Raw genomic sequence first — 15,510 nt, forward strand, 5'->3', positions numbered from 1 at the left:
GAGAAAGAGTAGAGGAAAACACAGGTTTGTTTTGAAGTAAAGATGACATTCATATTTGGGTTCTCCAAATAAAGCAACATATCGTTTTCTTTCAATGTTTTGGCTAATACTTCACTTGTATTTACAGTTTCCTTGCACATTTAGAAAATAAAAGAACCTTGGACAATTATTTTTATCCTTGAGCAGGATTTTCATTCCTTACCTAGAACATAGAATAGGCACGTGAACATTAAAGAAGTAAAAAGTTGCATGTCAATTATATATATAAAAAAAGGAGGAAAATAATGAGAATTAGAAATTAAAAAAAATAAGTATTTGTGTAATTTACTTATTGATTGATCAATATCAAACAATGAAAACCCATAAAGTAAATTCAGATAGAAAAAAGAAATACAATTCTTAACCCCAACCCTAAAAAATATATAATTATCGTATTCTTAAAACATCTAAAGATTATAACTTTGAACTCATAAATTACTCACTATAAGGTATCATGTGGTCTGATAATTGAAACGCTTTATTTAAACACGTTGGTTTCATCACCAATCTAGCAAAGAATCGACCAATTGAGTTCTTATAAAGATATGAAAAATCAATCAAGAAATTACCAGTGAATAAAACTTTAATGAATTAAAAATTTAACTTAATTTTTTTGCTAAGAACAACTACCATGCCAAAAGCTTAAAAAAATTGCAAACTCATCTACCAATACATCCCACCCACACTAAAAAGATACACAAGATTTATTAAAAGACTTTGTTTTTTGTTAGTAGTAGAGAAGGTGGGAAACAAAGAGGAAATTAATAGATCATGTGAAATCTCATCTAAAAAATGGTCGGGAGAAACCCAAGATAGAAAGAAAATAGAGAAAGATAAGATCGAAAAAGATAAAAATTACAAAAACAAACAAATAAAATTATCGACCTTTTTTTTTAATCTAAATATGTGTTAACTGAGTCTGAAAAGAGGTTGCGAAACACATGAAATTGTGTTTGATGGTGGGTTATTTACAATTTAACAACATCTGTTGATGATACCATCATGAGTTTGCCTTTGATTATGAATCTATAGATTTAAAACTTGAAATTGAGATTGATTTGGAGAGAGAGCCATGATCACATGAAATCAGATCAAAGAAAATCTTTAGTCCAGAGGGATGATGGCTAACAAGAGAGGAGAAAAAAAAACGTCACAACACTAATAATTCTCCTAAATTAAGGGTGAAGAAACCTGAGTGAAAGAAAGTCATGTATTAAAAAATAACACAGTTGTGCAGCATGTGTACAAAAAAAAAAAGTATAAGAAAATCACAAAAACACTGTTTTTACAGTAAATGTCCCTCCTGTGCTAGTTTCTTCGTTAATGTTAATGAGATCGTACGCACTAATCTAATACTCCAGGTCAAGAGCAAGAGAATATTGCAAGAGCAACGCCTTGGGTTGGGACCCCGTGAAGAGCAAAAAGCCGAAAGTGATCGATGGCAGATTTCAAGACTAAAACGACATCAGCTGGGACATAAGTCAGAATGTGGGCCATCTTGCCATGTGGGATGTCTGTTCTTCTTCTCCAAAAGTGCATAAATCTGGCCATATATGAACCCATGTGAGAGTCTGTGGCCCATGCTTGATTTTCTTCATCAACGGCCGCTAGCTATTTCCCCTCTCAGCTGCATGTATTGTAATATTCTCTAGAGCTAGCCCGTTCAATTAAAAGAAACCCTATTGCGCGTGGAAAACACTATAGATACAAACATAACAAATTATTTATTACTATAGTAAAATTCATTTTTTAGCTTTAAGAGAGAAAACAAATGAGATGCTATGGTGTTCGGGTAATTTCATCCTTTCTATGTGTAATTGATTATTAAAAGATTGTTTAAGATTATATGTGTTTTTGTTTAATTTTTAAATGCTAAATTATCTTTAAAAAAAAAGAGTAAACTTGCTGACCAGAGTGTTTTTGTTTTTGTTTCTTTTTGTTTTTTAAATACAATGAGAGAAAAAAAACATCTTTACCCCTAGAATTAAGGAAAAAATCATTCATTGCCCAGGAGCTTTTTTCATCTTTACACAAATGTTTTTTTTTCATTTCCATGACCATGTAGGACAATTTGATCTTTTTTAGATAATTAATTGATATTTAAATATAAAAAAACTATTGTCACGTGAGGTACACGCACCAACATGAATGAGATGCATATGATGCTTTCCGGTGACCAAACCTGTGCTTCCATCATGTTTTTGAATATGTTGCCACATCCTCTTCTTTCTTATACGATGCATGACAGAGACGGTTGGGCAATTTATTGCCAATAAATCTTTTTTTTTTACCTCTCTATTCTCCCTCAAAAACTACATATTAGCCCTCTTTCTTTTTGGTATTTCAATTTCATTTCTCATTTTTTTGATTTCTAAATTTTGTTCTTGAATCTTTGATAAAAGTTTTATTTATTTTTAATTTTGTCATTCAGTTCTAATTTGTCATATATTTTTTCTTTTTCTTAAATTTGGTTATTATTCTTTTGATTTCTAATTTTTTTTATGGATCTTTTGTAGAAGTTTTACTTTTTTTAATTTCATCCTTCAATCCAAGTTTATTGTGTATTATTTTTTTATTTGATCTTCATTCTTTTATTTTTTTTCTTTCTCATTTAGCCCTATTTTTTATACATAAAAAAAACAAACAAATTGGCCTTGTGGTTATCTTCAGTTTCTTTTCTATCGGGTTATTCTAATCTTAAGATTTTGGACACAAGTCTTGCAAGCTAACCCGGGCTGGCTGACCCTTTAATGCTCAAGTTACATGTCTATCATACTACCCAAGATTGACTCTGGCTGATTTATTTTTTTATTTGGTTCCATATTTTCAAGGGTTTTTTCCCTACTTATCGTGATCTCTTTTTTTTTTTTAAAAAAAAAGAAAGAATAATTGTTAGTAAATAAAACTAGGCAAATTTTCCATGTTGCAAGATAAAATATCTTAATCTATATTTATCTCTTGAATTTTTTAATTTCATTATTAGCTATCGTTAATAAAAAAAATTTAATTAGATACTTTCATAAGTTTTTCAATTTATACTCGGGATATTTTATGTAAGAAAAAACATCGAAAAAAACTTATATACCCACTCTTTTTTTTTTAGTTGTTGAAAAAAACATATACAGTCTAAGATAGAATACACAAGTTCAGTAGCTAGTTACAAATGAACTCATGTGACACACAAGACATAATCATATTCCATTATTTATGTATGCTGCAGCCATTTATGAAATAGCCCAAGTAAACCAAATTACTTCTCTTCCAGATCTGCTGCATCTTTATGAATATGATGTTCTTGCAATGTGAAATCATGCTGCAGACATTTGCTTGCCCATATCTCTAATGACCATTAAAACCTCTATGGAGTTCATAAAACAAAATCTTTTTAGTTGATTTTGGAGGCCCATATTTCCTATTTAGACATTGCTTGTATCATTGCGCAAGAAAAGTATAAACTTTAAGCTATCAAATTGATAATCCAATCCAAAATACTCGGTCTATTAGGCCCTTTGCCTTTTCAATGATCAATAGCCATAATGAGCAGGCCCATTTTGGGTCCAGTAAATTATGGGTCGACGTCCAGGAAAGTAAGGCCCATTCAGCATGTCTTCATTACTAAGATCCAAAAAGGAAAATATAGGTTATGCATGCGGTGAGCGTGGATCGAACACGCGACCTTCAGATCTTCAGTCTGACGCTCTCCCAACTGAGCTATCCCCGCAACTGTGTTACAGAGGTCTAATTATAAATATTATTCCATTTTCAAGTGTATATATATATCAAAAATGTATATATTAAACAAAGTTTATGTCTAATATATATCTCAATTGATGTTCATTAACTTTGTTTTTGTTAATTTTTCTTTAAATAAATATAATTTTAATACATAAATATATATGTTATACATAAACTACTAGAAAAAAAAATAATAACAAAAGGACATTATTTAGAAATGTAGGAAACACTTGAGACTCAAAAGCCTTTAAGACTAAATTGATATTTCTCTTTATTTTTACATATCTCTCTTTTTTTCTCTTATATATACTATATATTTTACAAGCTTATATAACATTTTGAGTCGGATAATAAAAATTTATATTAAAAAAAATCCAAGTAATATATATATATATAAGTAGTTTGATTATTTAAAAAAATAAAAGATGGCTTGAAAAGAAAACGTCAAAAACTTATTACGCCGATCATGGGAGCAAAAACCAATGTGATTTAGAAGTTGGACGACAAGAACATTCGCAATCTCCTAGAGGCTGGAACAAGAAAGCCCATTTGTTTGTGAGAACGCTTATCAACGATTGAGACTCCTGATAACGAATTTGATCATGATGGAGGATGATTACCATCCAATCCAATCCAATCCTGTCCATCATTTTCCTTCAGAAGGATGCAATGTCATTTTCGACTGTCGGGCTTGACCAAAATGTCCAACGTGGGTCACGACCCCCGCCCATGATTGGCCCACTCAAGACAAAGTGTCCTAACTCACTCTTCAAGGTTTTTTGGATTTGACTTTTCTCAGCCACGTGTCCTTCAAAGGCTGAATCCATAAGATTCCAATACGTAGGTAGAGCCCATGAGAAGAACCGCCTTCCTTCACCGGGCGGAGGGGGGAGACACTGACCACAAGACTCATGGCATCCCTCCCTCTATGATACATATGACGATGCATGTTTTCTATTGAGATGAAATTAGAATCACAGGCATGCCTTCAAAGCTCCACCTCATTGGTGCATCTGCATAATAAATATGGCATCAAGCCCCATATCTATTTGTCTGTCCTTCTCTACCCGGTGACCCCATCAATCTTTAAAACGGCCCCAGCATCTCTTCTGCAAGGGTGGACCTCTGTAGAACAATCCATGGACGCATGACATGAGACCTCATAAAGGTTAAGGTAGCATGGACCCCTCTTTCCTTCCTAACCGAGTCATGCCCACACAAAATAAACAACACCACTGATTCCTAATCATCTCCAATTAAATTAGATATAGATTGTTTTTTTTTTTAAAAATATTTTTTATTTGAAAAATAAATAAATAAATAATTTAGATTATTTCAAAACCACTCTCAAAACACAAAATAAAAAAAGGCTATAAAAGTGGGAGCCACACCCAATAACTGATCCTTAATTAAATTCCAAGTTTTATATTAATTGAATACAATTACAACTGGCATAATCCCACCAATTCAAGCAACGAACCAAGAAAAAGGCATCACCGCAAGCACATTTGCAGCGGCCCCAGGCAGGCATCATCAAACAAATCAAGCACTGTCAGCGACTGTGGTGGGCCCTCTCTTTGCATTTTTCCTATCTTGTCTAGGTTGTTTAAAAAATTCAAAAGTCACCGCTCACCTGGCGGACTCCTAATTTTTTATTTTTAAAAAGGAAAACTCACAGAAGAGACCCTTTCCAGTTTCCATTCCATTCCCCGCCCCCACAGAGGGGTAAAATTATATTTTGACCCCTCTAGATTTCGAAATGTTTCAATTCTTAAATACTTAGTTTAACATTTTCAAGGGGAAACTCTATGGTTTCTCAACAAAAATCGTTTTGTTTTCCTGGAATGCTTTCACATACATAGAAATCTGGAAGGAGAAGATGGGATAAGAACATCAAAAATAAAAGGAAAAGGAAGCGAGAATGAAATCATTAGTAAGTCATGTCAACTATTTAATGAAGCTACTTAATCAAAATTATAATAAATTCAATCCCTAATTGAATACACCTTATGAAAACAAGTGATACTTTTTAACATTTTTTTTAAAAATTAGTATATTAAGTATTCAAAAATCATATTAATTTAATGTTTTTTTAAGTTAAAAATAATTTTAAAAAGCATATAAAAATAGAAGCACAAGCACTCCCGAACACACCCTTAGACTTAGAAGAAAATGATTTGATTTAATGATATGTTAGCAAACAATAATACTAAGTAGCAAATTTCAATCTAACCTACTCCTGGAACATTAAACGCACATGTTATATGTTTTTTTTTTCAAAAATGCATTTAAGTGTATCATTAAGAATTCAATTACAAGCATACACATTAAGATTTCTTTTTAAAAATCAGATTGTAGGATTAATACAGGAATATTTAAACCACGAGTATCAGAATAAAAACATTACTTAATATATAAGGACCAAAATAGAATTTACCACCCAAAAAAGAAAAGAAAAGAAAAGAAAGGGAGGGGAAATCGACTCTGCGTACAGCGTTCAAACAAAGACAGAAGGAAGGGTTAGATCTCATCTCTATGTGAGGTATAAAGAGACCCAAAGTTCCTCCGTTGTTCACATAAATAAATGCCGTATCATTCACTCCTTGCTGTTTCTGTCTCGAAGCAATCGCCATTTTTAATTCACATCTTAATCTAAAAATCCCCACAAAAAAACACCCACCATTCCCTCTTCCATTTGCCCAATGCCCTCAACTAAAAGACAACAAATATAGACGCTTAAAATTAATCACTCCCATGGCCACTGCTGCCACAACAACCACGAAAGCTCAGCACATTAAAGTCCAAGCTCAGCCCATCAAGCCCAAACGCCGTAAATACCGTGAAACCACCATTTCCTCCTCTGCCTCCGCCACCACAAATAATAACTCTGGGTCTGCGTACTTGGCCCAAACCCGGAAACTTGACCCACCAACTATAGTCTCCCCAGACAACACTTGGTGCTGTCCAGCTTCTAAACCTCTCCCACCTCCACCTCCTCCACCACCATCGCCACCTCCGCAAAAAACCCGTTTGCCCATCAACCCGAGTCCTCAACTCGATTCGGTTACAACTTTATCTTCAAAATTCAAGATCCAGTTGTCTCCAGGAAGTCTGTCACCGGTCATGGACTTTACAACAACAACAACAACACTGACAAATGGCCACCACCACATTTCTTCTCCAAATGAACACCCCTCTTTCCCTTCTAGTTTTACTAAGTTTAACTCTGCACTCACTGCCGGTCTGCTAAACCCTATGTCACCTCCACCACCTGATCATAAACCCCGGTCAAGCCCGACCCTTTTTGAAATGATGGCTAGTGAACCCGAAATGCAACCCAGAACTATAACCCAGATGCCCATTAACGCCAACAATGGAAATATCAGCTTCAGAAACACCCAGAGCAGTCAAATGTCGGTTCAAGATAGGCAAGCTTTAATCTTGCAACGTATAACTGACATTTTAGGAAACAGGAGTCCTGGCAATCAGTTTAATGATTCGAATTCTAGTGATGTGAAGTTGACATTGAGCTCTAAAGATGGGATTAGCGTTTCAATGGATGTGCATAGGCAGATCTTGGTGGGTCATAGTCGGTTTTTTGCAGTGAAATTATCGGATAAGTGGTCTAATAAGCAACAAAGAATGTCGACTCCTTACGTCGTCGAGATTGCTGATTGTGATGATGTTGAAGTTTATATTGAGACGTTGAGGTTAATGTATTGTAAGGATCTGAGAAGGAAGCTTATGAAAGAGGATGTGTCTAGAGTTCTTGGTATTTTAAAGGTAAAGTCTTTGTTTGTTTGTTTTTTTTTTTTAGAAACCGTAGAAATAGAAACTAAATTTAATATTTTTTTAGATTGATATGTTTAGTTGAGGAGGAACTGTGGAAATAGATCAGTGGAGTTAAAAAGGTTATTAGTTATATTTTTTTGTGGTTGAAGAAATGTAGGCTGTTTTTTGTTTTCTGAAAGTTTTGATCTTTATTGTTGATTGAATTTTTGGGAATATGGATGGTTGGTTAGGGTTATGAGGTCCTTAATATGTTAGTTTTGTGTTTTTTCTACTTTAGGTTTCTGCAGCAATTGGTTTTGATGCTGGGGTTTTATCTTGTTTGGAGTACTTAGAGGCTGCTCCATGGGCTGAGGATGAAGAAGAGAAGGTGGCTTCGCTGTTATCGGAGCTTCGCCTTGAAGGGGTTGGAGCAGGCGAAGTTTTGAAGAGGGTTTCTGTTGAAGCTACTCATGGAGCTGATGATAGTAGTGACAACGAAGAAGTGCTTCTCAAGCTTTTGCATGTAGTTCTGGAAGGCAAAGACGAGAAAGCGAGGCGTGAGATGAAAGGTTTAGTGTCAAAGATGCTTCGCGAGAATTCTTCTCAGAATGACCTTCGGAAAGAGTCATTGTACTTGGCATGCAATGGGTGTTTGCAATTGCTTCAAGACCACTTTCTCCGTGCAGCCTCAGGGGATTTGAATGACGTTGGACAGATTGCACGACAAGCAGATAACTTGCATTGGATTTTGGATATTTTGATTGATAGACAGATTGCTGAGGAATTTTTGAAAACATGGGCCTCTCAATCTGAATTATCTGGTGTACATTCTAAAATTCCAGCTGTTCATAGGTATGAGGTTAGTAGAGTTACAGCTAGGCTGTTTGTTGGGATCGGAAAGGGGCAGTTGTTGGCATCAAAGGAAGCAAGATGCTTGCTTCTACAGACATGGTTGGTGCCGTTTTATGATGATTTTGGTTGGATGAGGAGGACATCAAAAGGCCTTGATCGACATTTGATCGAGGATGGTCTGAGTAACACAATTTTAACTCTCCCGCTTGCATGGCAGCAGGATATTTTGCTTGCTTGGTTTGATCGGTTTCTGAATTCTGGTGAAGATTGTCCTAATATACAAAGGGGATTTGAGGTTTGGTGGAGGAGGGCATTTTGGAGACGTAGTGGTGAGCAGGAAAGGACACGGCCAATAAGAATTACCACTGCAACCATTGAGAACTCATAAAGCTTCCACAATGCACGATGTGATGGTGAAGAGGTGATGGTTTCTTATAGGTCAGTTGTGATCAGTTTGGTCCTGACTGTTATCAACGATTCTCATTCATCTTCCTTTCTAAACCAGGACCAACAATTCATGTTGGAGTTAAAATTGCATAGAGGTGGATGATGTGTTTTGAATCCTGAAAATTACCCAGGTTTAATCTGGAAGAAGAATGAAAGAATTTGCGTGCAACTTCCATAATTTATTGGGATTAAACATAAATAGAGATTGCTTCTTTTGTTCAACTTGATACTTTAATTCGATACCTATCTTTCTTATTGCGTGTTATTTTTTTAGGTTAGGTATACATCTAAATCATCATATATAACCTTGTTCTTTAAATTATGATCATCGTTTGAGTGAAAGTTCACTTTTCTGAAAGGAGGTTCTTCTTCTTCTTCTTTTTGAAAACCATGATCAGTGTTGGTTTTATGACAGAATATTGTAGACTGTTTGGTGTCTTTCACAATGCAGCTAACTCATGGGATAATTAGAGTTGCTGAGAAATGCAATATGCTCTCACAGTGTTAATACTAGCGAATTTATGTGCTGGTTAATAATAGTAGTAGGCAGAACTAAACTTCGTAGAAACCTGTCATATCTCATCTCTTATAACCCCGTTAATTCGTGGTTCAGCTGGTGATAAGCGAACCTGCGAGTTTTTTTCTTTCTTTGTTGCCTGAAAAAACCTCATGTGTATGCTTTGTGGTCGAGAATCTTGAAACAAAGTTTAGACTTCAAGACAAGGTTTGACAATCTGCAAATCTACCGTCCAGCTTTACACAAGTTAAGAGTACCTGATGATGAAACTAGTGATCACGCGGAATGATCTCAAGGACTAGTAACTGGATGATCTCGCGGAAACTTAAAGGCTGTTGTCGTTGGAATTTGAATCATGTTAGGGGATGCTTTTCTTATTACATCAGTAAAGTGATTCGTTTTCGTAGTTCTCGGGAATGACTTCTCTAGGGATTTTGTTGGGGAGAATATGTGACTGTCTTGTCCAGTTCATTTTCAGAATGGCTATTGATTTTGCTCTATCCTTCTGAGGGATTCCTATCCCATATTAAAAAAGTGAAGCTTTTCCTATTTCCAGGAAACACGTGCTAGGAAAAGGTTGTGGTGCGATTTCCTGCCTTGAGTTAAGAGTCGAATTGTTTATTATAACAATACTGTGGCAAAAGCTGTTAAAAGGTTCCTAGAACAATGCCAAAATCCAGGGTTCCGAAAATAATTCAATACAAGGTTTTGGGAGCGCTGCCCTCTTCCGATGTTCATATAGTATCAAAGAGGTGTTCAAAAAAACTATAGACCCAGAAAACGAAAGAAAATTGAGAGAAAAAATCAAATAAATTGAACAGAGAAAAAAAACCAAGAAAACCAATTTAAAAACAAGAAAAGCCATTCGGTCCGGTTTAGTTTTAGAAAGCTGAAATTGAGTGAACCGGTTCAACCGAATTTGAACCAACTGTAAAAAATCACTATTGGCAGCCGCAACCCATCTGCCCCATCACTTTCCCCACTAGCCCATCTTCCTTCTACCCTTCGTGTTTCACCTGTAGAAAATCTCTTACCACAATATGCTTCTCCTGTCTCAATTATCTCCCTATTCAGTATTTTCTTGCCACATTCTTCAGCCCGAGCCTTTCCTTTCTCAGCGAGTGCGATCTCTGGATCAACAATCCTTGTATTGACACTCTCAACTACATTTACTTGGCTTTGTCCATGCCAAACCAGTATTATCCATCAAGGCCTAGGAGCTAGGATTATTATTTTTTTGAATCGCAGGGTATCCTGGGCTAGCTTTTGCACACTAGACCAAGTCCCTTTATCCTGAAACCAGCCTTTACACAGCTCTTATCCTATGGTCCCAAGAGATTTGTTGGCAGGGGATTCCAACTCCTAAGAGGTAGGATGTTTGGTAATTGTTCTTGTGGATTACGTCTAAGAAAACTGTTCTGCCCTGCCCATTTGTAGAAAGTTCAATGCTTTCCTTTGGTTTTTACGACATTGAATGAAGTTGGATTTGATAATGAAAAAATCACATAACTCAAGGGAAAAAATCATCCACCCGGGATAACCCAAAAGAAAAAAAATACAAGTTAACTCAGATTAACTTAATTAATACATACCATAATAATCCAAAAAAAAAGAGCAAAAAAATCACAGAACTCAAGAAACAATAATTTAACGCCAAAGCATGAAATTGTAAAAAAAAAAATTCATAAAAAAACTGAGGAAAACAAATCTAAGACAACCATGATCAACTTGACTAACTTATTACTCATAATATGAGATTGTGATAACTCAATAAAAAAAAAAGCACAACAAATAATGAAACTAAGGGTTTAATAACCAAATGACAAATGATGAATTGTTTTAAAAAAATCAATTTTTAATAAAGGATTGCCATGTTGAAATGTAATCATAAAAAATAAATAACAAAAAAAAATATTCAATTGTAAAACAATTTAAAACCCAAACAATGCAGACCAAACATGATATAAAAAATGAAAGAAGATAATTAAGGGCTCAATTGTAAAACAAAAAAAAACTAGGAAAAAGATTAAAAAAATTAATGAAAGAATGAGGAAATTTTTTTGATAAAAAACCAAATGAAATTAGATAAAATTGAAAAAAAAAGATAAATCAAGAAAAGAATAAGAATATAGCAATCAAAACAATGAGGACAAGTAATAAATTAAAAAAATACAATAAAATATAAAGAAATGAAATTATATGAAACAAATAATTAAGAAAGTATAAAGCACAAAAATAGAGCAATTAAAAGTAGAGCGACCAAACTGGATAAAAAAAATCAAATTGAATAAAATACTTAGGGATGTAATTGAAAAAAATCCAAATTCCAAAAAGGTTCAAAAGCTAAATAAGCAATAATTAAAAGGAGGATCAAAATTAATAAGATTACAAACCAGAGGACATAATTTGTTTTCTTGGAAGTTTAGGCGTGATTTTCTAGAGAATAAGAGAGAAAAGAGAGAGAGAAAAACTTTCATCGTAGCCCAACTAAACCTCCTTCGTGAGCACACGTCAAAATGTAGGACAGAGAACGACGTGTTGCTCCTAACACCCTGGCAAAAACAAGATTTTAGTTTTTATATGGACTCTCACAGGCCACTTGAATGGCGTGAAGGCCATCACACGTTGACATGTAGTTTTTGTAATGTCATGCCCACAAGAAACCTTGGCAGAAATAAGATTTTAGTTTTTGTGATGTCATGCCCTGCCATCAATGTTCTTTACGGTGGCTATATGCTTGCGGTTCAAATAGAAAAACAACCTCCCTCCTCTCAATCGGGTGAATTGAATCATTAAAATAACTAGGGAATTATTTTTAATGATTAAAAAAGCTTGCTTTCTCCCTTTTTATGAGTTTAAATCATGAAGTTAATATTTAAGATATATTTGAAATTGTAGTATTGATTGTTTTTTAAAATATTTTTTATTTAAAAATATATTAAAATAATATTTTTTTTATTTTTATATCAGTAAAAATATATATATATTTAAAAAACACTTAAATTTTAAAAAAAAAATTATTTTTTTAAAAATATGACGCTACCATAAAAGCAAATACTATCTAAAAATATTTATTAAATTATTCTGAATACATAGTGTATTTTTAAAAGTGTTTAGATAGAAAACTTAGTTTTAATTAAAATATAAAAACTACAAAATAGTCCAATGATATTTTTTATTACCAAATAAAAAACAAAAATCATTGAAATGAAGTTAGGTGCTTTCCTCTTAATCATATGCGGGTTTAAAGGACCAGTGCCCCTGGGGTCTAACTAATCATGCCTTGTGGATCACATATGATCATTATCATGTTTTATTAATTTCAAGGAATTGGTTTGGTGATTAAGAATTTTTTTTTCATAATTTTTTGGATTTAAACTTTGAAGTTAATATTTACTATTTAGTAAACTTATTAAATTCTTTTACAGATGGTTTAGAATGAATTGAATTAAACTAATTATTATATTTGGAACGGGAAATATTTGAGTTTTAAATAGAATTTAAATTATAAAAAAAATTATAAAATCAAATTAGAGCCGATACTCTCATATTTGCTACATAGTTCCAAATGAAAAAACAATGTTTCAAAAATGATGTTCTTTTTTTTTTTCTTCTCAAAAAAACCCTACAAAAGGTCCATTTAGACATAAATAAGCCGATTAGCAGATGATACGAGTTCTTCAAATCTTTTCTTACTTAAAATGCAATATAAATCTGTAGATGAGTATTAAATATAAAGGTGTGCAAGTTCTCTGCATTGTTGATTCCAGTTAATTTGTACATAACCAGCATGATTGGATGCAAATCTTGTTTTCCTTTTATTTTTCCTTGATTAAACTTATTATTATTCTTGAACAATCTTTCTCCCATGTCATATCTAGAAAAACTTATCAAGCATGTTGGGCCACTCATTAGATATGCTTGGAGGTGAATTAAATTTTTAACATAAAAAATTATTTAGATATTGTTAATGTTTTTTTAACAAAAAAATAATATAAAAATTAACTTGATGTAACTTGGTTGATTTAATAAATTTAAAGACAACCAAAATGACTGATAAAAATATTGTTAATTTGATTTTTAAAAAAAACAAGACAATGTTTTTTAAAATATTAAAATGATAACATATTAGATTGACTCGGATCAACTTGGGTTAACCTGTTAAATCTGCTACCCAGGTCATAAGACCCTAATAACACTATAGAAAGAAAACAAAAAAAAAATATTAAACCAAATTCTCAATCAACTCAATATTGAATAATGGAGTTGAAAACAACATTCAACTAAAAAAACGAGTTAAGTCAACCCGGGTTAATCCCATAGAAAGAAAATAAAAAAAATTATGAAACTCAATTTTAACCAACCTAATGCTAAATGGTAAAATTAAAAAACAAATCAATTAAAAAAAAGAAACAAAAAACCATATGAGTCAACTCAAGTCACCAACCAAACCTATGACCTGGTTCATGAGATTGGAATAACCTCATAAAATACAAGCTGAGATAAATTATGAAGCCTAATTTTTAATCAACGTAATATTGAAAAATAAAATTAAAAAAACAACAAACTAAAAAAAGATAAAAAAAACCCTGAGTTAACTAGTCTAACTTGTGACTCGGATCATAAGACCATGATAACTCTATATAAATAAAATAAAATAAAACTAAATCCAAATTTCCAATCAACCTAGATTTTAAGGATTAAATTGAAGAAAAAAAAAAAAAAAAAGCAACGAAAAAATAGCTTGAGTCAACCTGACAAATCTAGGTTAAAAAACTAAGATAACATTATAGAAAATGAATAAAAAAAATTATAAAGCCTGATCTCCAATCAACTCAATGTTGAAGGATAACATTAAAAAATATTAATTAAATAATAGACACAATGTTTTTTTAATGATAACTAGATTATTGGTTTGCGCCACATTGTGGGTTGAGTAAAAAAACATTAATATAAAAAAATATCCAGGGTGTTGCTAGTATTTGTTTTCTAGTAGAAAAAAAAATTAAAACCGTGTAAAAAAATATCCAAGAGTTGCTAGTATTTGTTTTCTAGTAGAAAAAAATTAAAATCGCATGAGAATTGATCCGATGTGACTTGATCATCTTGATAGGTCCATAGATAATCTGGATGACCGATAAAAATATAGTTTGACTCAAAATAAATATTTAAGATGAGATTTTTTTTTAATAAACATTGAGATAACAATATATTGAATCGATTTGAGTCGATCTAAGTCAACATGTCAATCTGAATACCAAGTCATAAGGTCATGATAAACTCATAGAAAAAAATCAAAATAAATTATGAAACTCAATTTTCAATAAATATAATATTGAAGGATGAAACTGAAAAAAAAAAAATAAAAAAAACCCCCAAAAACACTACCCGAGTCAACACAGGTTAACCTTTCAAACCCGTGATCAAATCATGATACCGAGATAACTCAATAGAAAGCAAATTACAACAAATTATGAAAATTAATTCTCCATCAACCTTATGTTGAAAGATTAATTTGAAAAAATAAATCAATTAAAAAAGAACATAAAAAATTGACTCGAGTCAACTGGGGTTAACCTGCTAAACCTATGACCCTAGTAATGAGATGTGGATAACCTCAAAAAAAAAATAAACCAAAACAAATCACGAAACCTAATTCCAAATAAATCTAATATTAAAAGATAAAATTAAAAAAAAAATCAATTAGAAAAGGGAGAAAAAAAAATAAGTCAACCCGTCAAACTTACAGTCCAAATCATGAGTGTGAGGTAACCTCAAAAAAAATAAATTATAAAACATGATTTTTTTATAAATCTAATATTAAATAAAAAAATAAAAATAATATTTCAATTATTAATGTATAGTCAGGAGGGGTACAATAAAACCCCTCCTCCTTTAGTTTTTCTGTTAATATGTGTATTTAGTTTTCCCTTTCGGATTTTACCTTTGCAATTTCTTTTGTGTGCTTCAGTGCAATTTACATAAAGAAGTTCATGAAATAGTTTACCGCAAATTTCAGAAGGATGGGAAGTGGGGTGTAAGGGTGTGGTGGCCTTCTTCTCCCCAGGTATGAGCACAGGAAACAGTTCCTGGTGTGAGTCAATATTACTATTTTTTCTACATGCTGAGAACACAAACAAAATTCCATA

General features: G+C 32.7%; 1 protein-coding gene and 1 non-coding gene across 2 annotated transcripts; one reads left to right on the forward strand and one right to left on the reverse strand.

The window, feature by feature from the left end:
* Positions 1-3,687: 3,687 nt before the first annotated feature.
* Positions 3,688-3,760, reverse strand: TRNAF-GAA (transfer RNA phenylalanine (anticodon GAA)). Its single transcript has one exon. It is a non-coding gene; the product is annotated as a tRNA-Phe (tRNA).
* A 2,544-nt stretch (positions 3,761-6,304) lies between these two features.
* On the forward strand, positions 6,305-9,066 carry LOC133677934 (BTB/POZ domain-containing protein At1g63850-like). The gene is made up of 2 exons (XM_062100081.1): positions 6,305-7,557; positions 7,844-9,066. Exons 1-2 carry the CDS (start codon positions 6,529-6,531, stop codon positions 8,783-8,785), a joined length of 1,971 nt encoding a protein of 656 aa, XP_061956065.1. The 5' UTR covers positions 6,305-6,528; the 3' UTR covers positions 8,786-9,066.
* Positions 9,067-15,510: the final 6,444 nt, after the last annotated feature.

Source organism: Populus nigra, chromosome 1 (genome assembly GCF_951802175.1).
Source record: "Populus nigra chromosome 1, ddPopNigr1.1, whole genome shotgun sequence".
In the NCBI taxonomy this organism is placed as follows: Eukaryota; Viridiplantae; Streptophyta; class Magnoliopsida; order Malpighiales; family Salicaceae; genus Populus; species Populus nigra.

Coding starts and splice junctions, on each gene's coding strand:
- LOC133677934 (XM_062100081.1), top strand. CDS start 6,529: ATGGCCACTGCTGCCACAACAACCACGAAAGCTCAGCACATTAAAGTC. Junction 7,558..7,843: donor GAGTTCTTGGTATTTTAAAG/GTAAAGTCTTTG, acceptor TTTCTACTTTAG/GTTTCTGCAGCAATTGGTTT.